We start from the raw sequence: 14764 nt of genomic DNA on the forward strand, positions 1-14764 counted from the left end.
TATCTTCATAAAATCCTGTGAGGTATTACTATCACCATTTACAGATGTTGAAGTAATTTGTCCAAGGTCATATAAAGCCAGGATAGATGCAACTTGGATTTATAGCCAGGTAACATGACTTCTGGGCAAAAGTCATGCACACACACACTTTTGAGCTCTTGAAAGGTATAGTGTTTTATTTATCTGGCTCACAGATGCTCAAGAAACGGTTAACAGACATGACGGAGTAGGAATCTCCATCAGTGACACTGTAACATCATAATCCTAGCCCCATCTGCAACAAGGTAAAATACTCTCACTGCTTTAAGTCCTTCACTACCTTTATTCAACTCTGGCTTTCTTTTCCTAGTTCCGTATCACTGTGAAGTGAGGGGCCAAGAGATGGAACAGCGTGGAACTTTTTCTGTCTCTTCCCTGAAATGCAGCCAGATCAACATCAAACCATCTTGCACACCTATAAAATTGATTTGAGGATTAACACAACAATCTGCACACAACCTGAACTACAGTATCACTGAGAAGGCACTTTAAATCAAGAATTGGAAAATGTTATCATGAGCATGCTTATGCCTTTTAATTGACAAAGTATGAATATTTTGATGACTCCTCCCATAATCAAATAACAAGATAACATAAAACTACATGTAGTAAAAGGAAATAAAATCTCAGGATTAAAGTACTACTTCATCTGTGTGGTACCAGTGCTTGGGAGAGCAGAGGAGGGACAAAGAATGGGAGAAACAGAATGCTTGCTATTTATTATCCCACAGCTGTACATACATAGTGGCCAATCTATCCGTAATTATACAGTTCTTAATCCTTGCTTGATACCATGCTGTGCTTCCTTAAGTCTCTCAAAGATCCTTCAACATGCCTTAGAATTTTAAAATCTGTTAGATAAAACTACATCAAAGGAAAGGTCAACCTCTTTTAAAAAAATTTACCATCCCATTCCAAACCCACAATCTCTATTGAGAATTCCTATGGAATGTGCCTTCATCTCTTGGCTTTCAGTTAGGGTTGCACATATACTAGAGCAGAATATTTTGTCTGAGGTTGGAAACCCTATCACTCATTCCACATCACAATTATATGTGATATAATCCTCCTTTTTAAAACAATTTCTTTCTTACAACATGAAACACCATAGAGAACATAACCTGAAATACAAGCTATATAAGTGCCTTTTACTTCCAAGTGTCCGGACAGTCCTAATCAGTGCTGTGTATTACCCTTCTAGTCACAAGACAGGAAACCATGAGACAAGGAAGACTATTCCATTTACCTAAAATTTAAGACTATTTGAAGCCAGCCTCTTTACAAACCATAATTATCTGTCAAGGTTCAGTGTAGAAAACAAAAAGCTTCTTAAACATTTCAAGACATAGATTACAAGTAACTGTTTTGAAAATTGGTTGGGAGGCTAGAGGAAAAGTAATGGGGACAGCTCTGGACTATTAATTTCAAGGTAAACTCCCGTTAACTATCATCCAGGATGGAGAAATGACTGTTGCTGTTACCAGTGATGCTGCCAGCAGCAATACTTTAAAGCCACAAAACGTGAAGCTAGACACTGGATCATGGAGTCCAGATGCAGCTAACAGGACAGAACTGGCCTGTGTACTTTTCCTGAAATGACTCCCAGAGTGCATGTGCCCACCCACATGTAATTAGCGCTCATCCTTTAGGATTCAGATTGAAAAGCACATCCACCATGAAACCTGTTCTGATCTCTCAGAGTTTGTTGTTTCTTGATTATGTTCTCACCGCATTTGTAAAAATTAAAATGTGTAAATTAGGCCAACCGGGAATGGACTGTGAATGATCTTCACCAAAAAAAGGATATTCTTAGCACAGAGATCAAGCCATTTTTCTCTAGCTTAGTCAGTCTCCTACTAAAGCATATAGTAAGGCTTAGTTCTTCAAGAGGAAAGTAAAAACTTTTGCAAGAAATATCAGTGTCACAGTGAAAGAGTTCATTATATACAAACTGATTTTATTAGAGGCCAATAACTTTATTCACACCACCTTTTACTTCTTTTGCAGCTTTAATTTTTAACTTTAAAACATCTCCTGGATCCACTGGGTGACTAAGAATCTTCACATGCCCATTAGCTAAGGAAACTTCTATGCAGGACTCGAGTAAAACTGTTTGCTACTGCTATAAGAAATGCATATTTTTATAATCTATTCATTTGCTCTCTTGTAGGACTGCTTACAAATAACATCATTCCAAAGAAAGATTTACACATAATTCCTACATCCTTCAGGCTGTTCTAGCATTAATCTTCTGATATCTAGCAAGATAAGAATGAACAGTTTGCTACATTTCTCACATAAGCTTTCTCTCCAGTGTGAATTGATACAGAATAAGGGATACACTTTAACTGAAGGACTTTTTTATATTCATATTGCTTCTCTCCTGTGCATGTTCAATAAGAAATTCATATTGCCTAATGTCTTTCCCGTATGCTACATATATAAGATTTTTCTCCTGTGTGAACTTATGTCGACTAAGGGATTAATACTGGCTAAAGGCTTTCCCACGTTTATTGCCTTTATGAAGGCAATAAACATTCTGTCTAAAGTGTGAACTGCGATAGACAGTAAGGCTTGCATCACTGCTAAAGACCTTCCCATATTCATTACATTCATAAGACTTTTCTCCAGTATACATTTTCAAGAAGGATCCATGGCTAAGTGTATTATGACAAATACTGCATTCATATAGTTTCTCTCTTCTATGATTTTTCACATGTAGAATGATTCATATGGCCTAAAGGCTTTTCCACATTTATTGCACTACTGGGTTTCTCTCCATTATGTATTCTCTGATGGGCAGTAAGATTTGAGCCTTTGCTAAAAGCTTTCCCACACTCACTACATTTATATGGCTTTTCTCCAGTATGAATTCTCTGATGTACAGTAAGGTTTGAACTACAGCTGAAGGTCTTCCCACATTTAATACATTCATAGGGCTTCTCTCCAGTATGAATTCTGTGATGCTGAAGCAAGGATGACCTATGACTGAATGCTTTCCCACATATACTGCATTCATAAGGTTTCAATCTAGTGTGATTTCTTACATGCATGTTCAGTGACTCTGGCTGGTTGAAGGATTTCCTGCATTTCTGACATTCAAAGGGCTTCTCTTCATTATGAATACTCTGATGCTGAATAAGAAATGATAAGCTGCTAAAGACCTTCAGACATTTGTTGCATTCAAACTGTTTCTCTACAGTGTGAATCCTTTGATGTCGAGTAAGATGTGAGCTACAGCAAAAGGCTTTTCCACATTCACTACATTCGTAAGGTTTCTCTCCAGTGTGAATTTTCTGATGGTGAATGAGAGAGGACCTATGAATGAAGGCCTTCTCACACATTCGACACTCATAGAGTTTTTCTTGAGTATGAATTCTCAGATGTTCAATGAGATGTGATACACGACTGAATGACTTTCCACAGTTCATACATTCATACGGTTTCTCTCCAGTGTGAGTACTCTGGTGATTAGTAAGTGATGACACATGGCTAAAAGCCTTCCCACATTCAATACATTTGTAAGGTTTCTCTCCACTGTGACTTATCTGATGTCGAGTTAGGGATGAGCCATGGCTAAATGTCTTCCCACATTCATGACATTCATACGGTTTCTCTCCTGTATGAATTCTCCAATGGCGATTAAGGATTGATTGCTTGCCAAAGGCTTTCCCACATTCATTGCATGTATACACTTTCTCTCTATCATAAGAATGGTTAAGGGTAAGAGATTTGCTCTGGCTGAAGGCTGCCACACTTTCTTTAGAATTCAAAAGTTTCTTTCCACCATCGATACAGTCATTTTTTATCACAGACCTTTTTGGTAAGCTCTTCTTAAATATATCGTGTTTATGTGATTTCCCGTCAGCAGAAATTCTCTGTGGTTCAGAAAGAATAGACTTTAAATGGAGGATGCTTCTAAATTTGTAAACACCTTCCCCAGTGGGACTTTCTCTAAAGGTGAGGGTCACAGGTCTGAAATGTTCTACCTGATTTTCAGGCTTTCCCTCAAACTCCTCTATAAATTCCCAGTCCTTGTTAAAATTTGAAAATTCATGACTCGGTTTTGTAATTTTTTCTATTATTACCGCTTGGGGTGAATCTTCATCATAAATATTCTCCTTCATTAATAATTCCTTGTTTTCCCATCTTGATTCCCAATCTGAAATATATCAAGAAAGCAAAACACTGCTTTTTCTGTACTTCTTAAAAAGAAACTTCTATGGAAGTATTAGAGAACTAGATGAAAAATAGAGTACATCTTTGTCCCCAGAAAGCACATAACTGACAATTCTCATGTACAATAATTTCTGAACAAAGCTCAAATGGAGCAGAAAACAGAGACAGCTCACAAAGAGAGGAACAGAGTGTAATAAGGGAAATGAGTTAAATAGAGGCAAACAGAATTCGGAAAAACAGTGAAACTGTAAGAAAAATAAAAAGCACAAGGTATTCTGGATTCCAAGCCAACGTTCTATTCTGTACCTACATTTATGTGAAAAGACCACATTGTGTCTCACAGCCTTGGTTCTCCAACCTTCAATTAATCTCAATTTACTGTCAGTTAGTATCCTTAGAATGCACAATTTATTTTCATACGTTTATTTATTTTGAGAGGGGGGAGGGGCAGAGAGACGGAGAGCGAGAGTCCCCAGCAGGCTCAATGCTGAAGTCTGGAGCCCAACACGGGGCTTGATCCCACGAACCATGAGATCATGACCTGAGCCAAAATCAAGACCTGGATGCCCAACCAACTGAGCCACCCAGGCTCCCCAAAATGTACACTGCATTACACGGTTAACGATGAATAAAACAAATATTCTTTATCCCTCAAAAAGATTTAGGCTTTGTGTAGGCTCTGTGTAAAATCCTATCATTCACTGGACATAAGAAAATATTGTCCTAGAAACTTTTTTATACATTCTTTACTTCCTCTATCACTCCACATGTCCACATTTGACCCTTGAAGCTCAGCCTTAGGGGAAAAGTCATTACCCATCTAACTGACAGCCTTTCTTTGCCTAAAACCATTGGTATATTTTTCCTTAGGTGGACTTAAAAGAATAATTTGCTTTATTTTGTTGCAAATAAAATAACAATTTGAATTATTATGATGGTAAAAACCTCCATTTTTTTATTAGATAACATAAGTAATACAGAAAGATAATAATCTGGGATGGAGGAATGGCTGTTTTAAAATCTAAGCTAAGGATCTTTCATTTGTTACCTTTAGGATCTCTGAAGAGAGTACCCCTAAAATATCTGAAAATGCCTTCAAACTTCCAACAAGCATGTTTAACAAAGGCTTCTTTTGCCTGATTCCCCATGACTTATCTGGAAACATACCTTCTGACAGTTTTTTCTCCACCATCCAAGGTTCTTTCCCATCCTCCAATAAACTGATCACATATGGCTTAGGTATGGAAAGACCTGCTTACAGGAAAAATACAGAACCTGTTTAAACTGTGGTCCTCATGGAGGAGAGGCCATCATCAGAAAAGGAACCAAAAGAAGTTTCACTGAAACGGGAAGATAAGCTTCAGGCAGGGCACAACAGACCTCTACACATCCCAGGGAATCTGAAACAAAATTTCAGCCATTTACTCTCCTGAGTACTTCCGAGTACTTTCTGAGTACTTCCAGTACGTCCAAGTAACAGAAGATCTCCCCAATGGGGTGGAAAGGCAGATATGCTTACCTAGAGAAACCAGGTTCTCGTAATTCTGGACCATCACATCCTTGTATAAATCCCTCTGAGCAGAATCAAGCCATCCCCACTCTTCATGAGAGAAGTCTATGGCCACATCACTAAATGTCACCTGAAATAGCAAACATATTTAGGCTCAGTCATAGCCAGGGCCACTTCTGTCTCTGCTTAAGGGACAAAATTATCCTGGTTGTAGAAGAAAGGGAACAAGATTCAATAGTGATGGCAATGATCAGGGATCTGATCTAAGTTACGTGGTAATTGTATAATTATGTGTTTGGCACTGTTTTACAATAGGGGTAAGAGACAAATATAAGAGCTTTGCTTCAAAAGAGTTCATTCTGTCAAAGGGAAAAATATTCTAACATTTTTAAAATCAGCATTCAACATTTGACAGCATATGGTCAAGTGCTTAGTTGTGTTTTTTTACAGGTTACATGTCAGGTAAACAAAAAATGATCCAATAAGCTTCAAAAGAATGATCCAGTATGTTCAGAGAAAAGACATCTTTATATTAAAGACACATACATAACTACTTTATAAACAAAAAACCATTTATGGTATATAATTAAACTCTGTACTGATAATCTATTAATTAAAATAATGTGTGGGGCGCCTGGGTGGCTTAGTCGGTTAAGCGTCCGACTTTCACTTAGGTCATGATCTCGCAGTTCGTGGGTTCGAGCCCCGCGTCGGGCTCTGTGCTGACTGCCAGCTCAGAGCCTGGAGCCTGTTTCAGTCTGTGACTCCCTCTCTCTCTGACCCTCCCCTGCTCACGCTGTCTCTCTCTCTCTCCTAGAAATAAATAAAACATTAAAAAAAAAAAAAAGAAAGAAAAAAAAAATAATGTGAGACCTCTGGGCATGAAGACTGAAGAATAGTTTCGTGCCATAGGCAGTCCTTGAATTGGCCTTTAAAGTATAGGCAAAGAGGGGTGCCTGGGTTGCTCAGTCAGTTAAGCATCTGACTTTGGCTCAGGTCATGATCTCACAGTTCGTGGGTTCAAGTCCCATGTCACACTCTGTGCTGAAAGCTCAGAGCCTGGAGCCTGTTTTGGATTCTGTGTCTCCCTCTGCTCCTCCCCAACTTGTGCTCTCTCTCTCTCAAAAATAAACAAACATTAAAAAAAAAAACTTAAAAAAATACAAACGTTGAAAAGTACAAAGAATTAGAGAACGCATTTTAAGGAAAATATTCTAAGGATATAGTACCCATTTATGATATTACTTAAAACAGCAAAACTTTAGAAAAAGCTTAAATGTTCAGTAAAGCTTTCTTGTTAGTCAAACTATAGTATGTGCAAAAATGTATGCATTTAAAGTGGTATTATTATTATCTTTCACTGGTGACATGGACATTGTTTGGCTGTCATAAATAATTCATTCTGAGTGGCTGATTCAATATTCTATTACTTTATTTGGACATTTGGCCTGTATATTCATTAGTGATACTGGTCTTTGGTTTTATTTATTTATTTATCTAAGTGTTTTTCTTTATTTTGAGAGAAAGGGAGGGGTGGGGCAAAGAGAGAAGGAAAGAGAGAATCACAAGTAGGCTCACACTGACAGTGGGGAGCCCGATGCAGGGCCGGAACCCACTAACCACAAAACCATGACCGAAGCTGAAACCAAGAGTCCGATGCTTAACCAACTGAGCCACCCACTGAGCCACCCACACACCCCACTGGTCTTCGGTTTTAAGAGGGGCTTTCCCTTTGTCAAGTGTTGGGAAAACAGTTAAAAATCAAATCTGCCAAGCAGAAAATCCTCTCCACAATGTAGAAAAGAGAACAGTTTTACTACTGAACAAGCACTAACAGCAGAACTGTAACACACTTCACAGGCAATCACTAATGAGATTACAAGGAAAGAAATCTCACCCTTTTATAAAGCCAGGCGTATGCAGTCTATTACATACATGTTTTCAAAAGAAATGAGAAACTTGTCCTCAAGCAAGAGGACTTGACAGCATCAGTTGCTGCATACGGTTCATCCTAAAGTTGCCTTGGAACTGTGGTCACTGCTTTTACCCCAAGAAAAATAAAACTCCTATCTAACAAGCAGGTAGTAAGAACTTGGAGCCGGGAGCCTAGGCTAAACTCCCACACAGACATGGAGATAGAGGTACACTGTCCTTCATGTTTTCATTTCAAAGGGATGGCTGCAAGGCCTGAAGAAAGACTATCACCCTGAAAAACTGACAGAGGCTTATTTAGCTTTGAAAAAGATCCACGACTCAAAAGTATAGAGCCAACTAATCTTTGACAAAGCAGGAAAGAATATCCAATGGAAAAAAGACAGCCTTTTTAACAGATGGTGTTGGGAGAACTGGACAGCAACATGCAGAAGAATGAAACTAGATCATTTTCTCACACCATGCACAAAAATCAACTCAAAATGGATAAAGGACCTGAACGTGAGACAGGAAACGATCAACACCCTAGAGGAGAAAGCAGGCAACAACCTCCTTGACCTCCACAACAGCAACTTCTTACTTGACACATCCCCAAAAGCAAGGGAATCGAGAGCAAAAATAAACTGTTGGGACCTCATCAAGATTAAAAGCTTCTGCACAGCCAAGGAAACAACCCAGAAAATTAATAGGCAACCAACGGAATGGGAAAAGATAGTTGCAAATGACATATCAGATAAAGGGTTAATATCCAGAATCTATAAGGAACTCACCAAACTACACGCCCGAAAAACAAACAACCCAGTGAAGAAATGGGCAGAAGACATGAACAGACACTTCTCCAAAGAGGACATCCAGATGGCCAACAGACACATGAAACGATGCTCAGCATCCCTCCTCATCAGGGAAATACAAATCAAAACCACACTGAGATACCACCTCACGCCAGTCAGAGTGGCTAAAATGAGCAAATCAGAGAACTCTAGATGCTGGCGAGGATGTGGAGAAACGGGCACCCTCCTACACTGTTGGTGGGAATGTAAACTGGTACAGCCCCTCTGGAAAACAGTGTGGAGGTTCCTCAGGAAACTAACAATAGAACTCCCTTATGACCCAGCAATAGCACTGCTAGGAATTTACCCAAGGGATACAGAAATGCTGAGGCATAGGAGCACATGTACCCCAATGTTCATAGCAGCACTCTCCACAATAGCTAAAACATGGAAAGAGCCTAAGTGTCCATCAACAGATGAATGGATCAAGAAGATGTGGTTTATCTATACCATGGAATACTACATGGCAATGAGAAACAATGAAATCTGGCCATGTGTAGCAACATGGATGGACCTTGAGGGTGTTATGCTGAGCGAAATAAGTCAGGCAGAGAAGGACAAATATCATATGTTTGCACGTATAGGAGGATTAGGAGGAACTTGACGGAGGAACAAGGGGGAGAAGAAGGGCGGAAATGGTGGGGGAAAGGGAGAGAGGCAAACCATGAGAGACTCTTGAATGCTGACAAAAACTGAGGACTGATGGATGTGGGGGGGAGGGGGGATGGGCATGGAGGAGGACACTTGTGGGGATGAGCACTGGGTGTTATGTGGAAACTAATTTGACAATAAACTATTTGTAAAAAATAATAATAAAAAAAACATATTATCTTAGAAAATAAAAAAAAGAAAAGAAAAAAAAAAGAAAGATCCACAAACGGAGCAAAGGAACAGAGAAAGGATTTACAGTTACAGGTTTTTCTCAAAGGAAAAAAGGGAGGTGGGGAGGATCTCTTTTCTCTTTCCACTTGGGCACCAGGGAAAATTCCTTTTTCCTTTTGTTTAATTTTTTTTAGTATTTATTCATTGTCACGAGAGAGACAGAACATGAGTGGGGGAGGGGCAGAGACAGAGAGGGAGACACAGAATCTGAAACAGGCTCCAGGCTCTGAGCCCGATGCGGGGCTCAAACTCGGAAACGGTGAGATCATGACCTGCGCCGAAGTCGGACGCTTAACCGACTGAGACACCCAGGAGCCCCTCCTTTTTCCATTTGTATTTACTCTTACCCAGGTATTAAGGTTATGCTAGCCTTATGAACTTCCCGTCTCTTCCAACTTTCTACAATGATTTTAAATGATTGGCTTTTACAACACCATTTGATAAACAAAATTAAAAATTCAATACTAAATGAATGCATAAAACACTATATTTTATTCCACCAATGCAAAGATATTTCATAGGTTTTGAACACATATTAATGAACGTCACTGTGTTAAAAGTCTAAAAAAAGAACCACGTAATCTCATTAATAGATACCCTTTGTTCTTTCTTTAGATCAGGATTTTTCAACCATGGCACTATTGACATTTTAGGCTGGATAACTGTTGTGGGAGCTGTTCTGTGCATTGTAGAGTGTTTAGTTAGTAGCATCCTTAGCCTCTGGCCATTAGATACTAGTAGCAATTCCCCTCTGCCCCCAGGGCTGTGACAACCGTAAAGGTCTCCAGACATTATCAAAAGTCCCCTATGGGTAGGGCTAAAGAGGACAAAATCACCTGTTTGAGAACCACCACTTTAGAACATTTTTAGTCCTTGAAAGACTCTCTTAGCCCTATCTACCAATGCTCAAGATGTTCCGTTTGTTCTAACTTTACTTCCATCTCTGCCTCCCTGGTACCATGGGTCACCGAAACTAGCTCCAGCCTTGCTTCTCCAGGGATGCTTCAACTCTTCCTTCCCCTTCAGTTGCCTGGGCAGCCTGGGATGCTCATTCATCTGTGTTCCCAGAAGAACTTAGGATATTATTTTCAGCACCTATCTTGATATCTTATGCTTTCTTACTTTTCTACCAGTCCTGTACTGGCTCAATACAGTAGCCACTAGCCGTGTCTGGCTATGTATGTTTAAATCAATAAAAATTAAATAAAATTTAAAATTCAGTTCCTGAGTCACTTTAGTCATAGTTCAAGTACTCAATAGTCATATGGGGCTAGTGGCTCTACACTGGATGGCACACATAAAGAATATTTCCAACACCACTGTAGAAAGTTCTTTGAGGGGGCACCTGGGTGGCTCAGTCGGTTAAGCGTCCAACTCTTGATTCTGGCTCAGGTCATGATCTCATGGTTCGGGAGTGTGAGCCCCACTTTGGACTCCATGCTGACAGTGCAGAGCCTGCTTGGTACTTGCTCTCTCTCCTTCGCTTTCTGCCCTTCTTGTGCTCGCTGTCTAAATAAGTAAAACAAACTTAAAAAAGAAAGAGAGCAAGCAAGCAAGCAAGCAAGTTCTTTTAGATCACGAAGTCCTGTGTGTCAGTGGATGCTCAAATCTATGTAAGATTCTTCCTAACAGATACTTCACAAGCATTTACAAAATGTTATCAATGAATGATTTTGGCAACTACTTCACTTTAGCTTTTACTTAAAAAAAAAAAAAGATAGTTTTTTCCCCTAGTTATCTAATATCCCCAGGAAAACAGACTCTGCCCAACATGCACATATGCCACTAACACCTTCTGTGCAGGCTTCACCTTCCACCTGATGATCCTACCATTTTTTTTAAAGCTCATTCACTCAACAATGATTTACTAATGTTCTGTGTAAAGCTGTTTGTGTGACTTGTTATGCATTTCTGCCCGGAGCCACACATACACAATCATGGGGGCTCAGTTGGCTTGTACTCTGTATCTGGCCTCAGGATCAAAACTGGCCCTTCTGTTCCTGACACCAAGAGGGATTAGTGTGCCTCCCATTCCTCCTTGAGCCAGACCAGGCTGGTCCCCTGGAATGCAGCAGGGAGGGAAAAGGAATATGCAGACGCCAGGCTCCTGGGCGTGAGATACAGTAAGAGAAGCAGGGAAAAAAGAGAAACAGCTTGCTCAGCACTGCACTTAGGCAAACTTAATTAATGACAAACCATAAATCACACAAGGGTAGTGTGTGTGTGTGTGTGTGTGTGTGTACACATTGCCCTGGGAGGACAGCTACTTGGAAGTCCCATCCAAGGGAAGGATGCTCCTTCCAGGACCCTGGGACTCCAATTGGGCTGATCATGCAGGGGTTTCCGCAGCCAGAAGGACAGATGTTTTAAGTACCTGATTTGCTGTTTTATCCCTCCTCTGTTCCTCTCTATACTTCTCTCCCTCTTTATGTTTACTCTAATTGCTTAATTCCTTATACTCCCATTCCCTTATAATTAATAAAGCCTTCCTCCACGAAACAGAAAGTGCGGCTATCGTGATATCTTATTATTTAGAACCAAGCATGTTTTGTGCCAGATGCTGCTCTGGGTCCTGAAAACAGTCAACAAGACAGGGGGGAAAAAATCCCTCCCAGAGGGAAGAGATGAACAATGAGCACATGCACTTACTGGACAGTGTGTTACCTAGTGAATGATAATCACTTTGGAAAACAACAAAGCAGTGAAGAGGAGTAGAAGTGATTGTTAGACAAGGTGACTGAGGGTGTCTAGGGAAGCTTAACTGAGAAAGTAACCACTGAGCAAAGATATGAAGGAGGTAAGAATGCAAGCCTCTACATATTCTGGGGAAAGAATATTCCAAGCAGATGGTACAGCAATTTCCAAGGGAGCCAACGTGGCTAGAGCTCACGGGAACAAGAAGACAGAGTAGTAAGATGAGATCAGATAGCTAAAAGCCCAATTACACAAAGCATTTTGGTTTCTTTTTTCTTTTCTTTTCTTTTTTTTTTTTTTTTGAGAGAGAGAGCACGCAAGAAGCCAGCAGGGGAGGAGCAGAGGGAGAGGGAAAGGGAGACCCTTAGGCTCTTAGGATCCAGCAAGGATCCCCCTGATGCAAGGCTCGATCTCACAAATGTGAGATCATGACCTGAGCCGAAATCAAGAGTTAACCAACTGAGCCACCTAAGTGCCCCTGCACAAAGCATTTTAAGTCACTGTAGAACTCTGACTTCTGAGTTAGGGTTACTGAAGAGTTTTAAGATGAGGAATGACTGGATGGTGGCAGTGGTGGTGGTGGTGATGTTGTAACCACTGGTGAGATCCTGGAGATAACTGGTAGGCATTTTAGATTCAACTAGAGCATCTGAATGTAAGTTACAAGAGAAAGGAAAGAATCAAAGATGACTCCAAACATCTCTTGATTTGAACAACTTACCATTAACTGAGACCACATAATATTGCTTTGACAACCATAAAGCAAATAACCTAAAATTCTAAACTTGAATTCTGAATTGTAATTAAAAAAGAAAAAAGGTTTTGCTCAAGCTCTACAGAGGCTTCATGCAGAAAAAATGGCAGAAGAGAAGCACTGAGAGGAGACAGTTCTTTGGGAGTTCTGTGGGCTCCATCCTTTGGTATAATGAAAGGAATCATAGATCCAGTCCCTAAACGGACTTTGTCAGGTAGGAACTGGTAAGAGAAGCAAAGCAAACATTCAAGAGTTCTGTTAAGGTGTTTCAGGAAGATGCGAGGACCTTACCGACTTACCTGCAACATGACTTTGCAATTTCCAATAGTCAACACAGTCCTCTTTCAAGGCTTTTGTCTTAGAGAAGAGTAGTCCTAAGAAGGCAGATCAAGAACACAAAAAAGAAGCCATGAAAAATGAGGCTTATCTTGCAGTTCTGTAACCCACTTGCAAGGAAAAGTACACTGGGGATCACTTTGTAGGACTCCATTTTTCCCCTGAACTAGCAGAGTGCTCCTTAGCACGAAGTAATCATTCACCAGGTGCCAACGGCGTGTAAATCTACTATATATATATATATATATATATATATATATATATACACACACACACACACACACAATATACATATGTATATAAGTATATATTTTATACACACACACACACACACACACACACACACGAGACTCACAAAACCGTAATCATGTTAAGAGCTCGTTCAATCTTCACAACTATGCACGGAGGACATTCACATTATTCCATATTTCTTTTCTAAAGGGTGAGAAAACTGAAACTCCGCGATATTGAACCAATCTGTTGATGGCTGCACAAGTGAAAAGCGTCAGTTTCATGACCGGATTAGCTAAAACCCATTGCGGACGGGGTTTTCTTTCAATGCGTACCCTGCACTCACTCGCCCATTTCCTTGTCGCAACAACTCTAGGAGGTAAGCGACACCCCTTTTACAGAGAGGCCGAGGAAGCTAAGGCCCGGCCGGTGCTCACACCGCGGGGTAGACTCGGCACCAGCGTGCCCGGCGCGCCGCCGCCCTGCCGGGACTCACACTTGCCTGAGTTCCGGGGGGCCCTCCCTGGCCCCCGAGGCCCGGGCCGGGCGGTCCGGAGCCTGCACCTCTGCCGACCACGGCCGCCGCCGTCACGAGAACTGCACTATGCCTGGAGAATTCTGCCGCCTGCCCGACGCTACCGCGGGGTGGACGGAGAACGGAATCCAAGCCAGCCCGGCATTTCCCAGATGCCTCCGCGCCGGGGGCCAAGTAACCTGCGCCTCGGACGCCCCCACCGCCCCGGTAAAACCACACTTCCCAGAAGGCTGCGCGGCCGCGCGTGCTCCCGGCGCCAGGAGAGAAAAATGGCTGCGCTCTCTGAGGAAAGTCCCTCCGGATGGCTCTCGTCGCAGAGCTGCTCCACCGGGACGCGCACACGAAGTATCCAGAGGACAACAGGACCGCTTTCTGCTTGCTTAAGCACAATGGCGCCCGAACCACGAAACTACATTTGCCAGAAAAATCAGACGGCCGCGAAAGGTCTTCCGGGTCGCCGGTCTGTTCGCGCGTATGTCCTCCTGCCGGGACGTGGGCCGCCCTTGCATGGTGCCGACTGAGAGCTGGTCTCTGCCAGCTGAAGGTCTCCTCTCCTGCAAAACCGTGGGCCACGCTGGTCAGCACGTAAGGGCCTTGAGTGTTCGGCGTCCGTTTGCCCAGCACTGTAGTTCCATAAAATGCCCTTCAAGTGTCCAGGCTTTCGTGGCAACAGTTGTCAGCGGACAGCCGGCACTTCCCGGAAATGTGTGCAGTCGCGTCGTGGCTGTGACACTGACTGCCGCCGTCACGTGTACTGGTCCTCGAAGGACTCAGAAATGGCAGACTCGAGTGAGCGCTTTGAGGAAAACGACCTTCACTCCTCCGGTCACTGGTAGCGCCCG

General features: G+C 41.7%; 1 protein-coding gene across 1 annotated transcript in view; it reads right to left on the bottom strand.

Annotated features, from left to right (window-relative positions):
- Nucleotides 1-14072, bottom strand: part of LOC120231695 (ras-responsive element-binding protein 1-like) — a 50955-nt gene extending 36883 nt beyond the window's left edge. The window contains 6 exon segments of the mRNA XM_039231901.1: nt 2756-2804; nt 2807-4201; nt 5386-5472; nt 5738-5858; nt 13120-13194; nt 13884-14072. Coding sequence (XP_039087832.1) covers nt 2756-2804; nt 2807-4201; nt 5386-5472; nt 5738-5858; nt 13120-13128 — 1661 coding nt within the window. The 5' untranslated portion in view covers nt 13129-13194; nt 13884-14072.
- Between the last annotated feature and the right edge of the window lie 692 nt (nt 14073-14764).

Source organism: Hyaena hyaena, unplaced genomic scaffold (genome assembly GCF_003009895.1).
Source record: "Hyaena hyaena isolate Hyena2069 unplaced genomic scaffold, ASM300989v1 scaffold_61, whole genome shotgun sequence".
Classification (NCBI taxonomy): domain Eukaryota; kingdom Metazoa; phylum Chordata; class Mammalia; order Carnivora; family Hyaenidae; genus Hyaena; species Hyaena hyaena.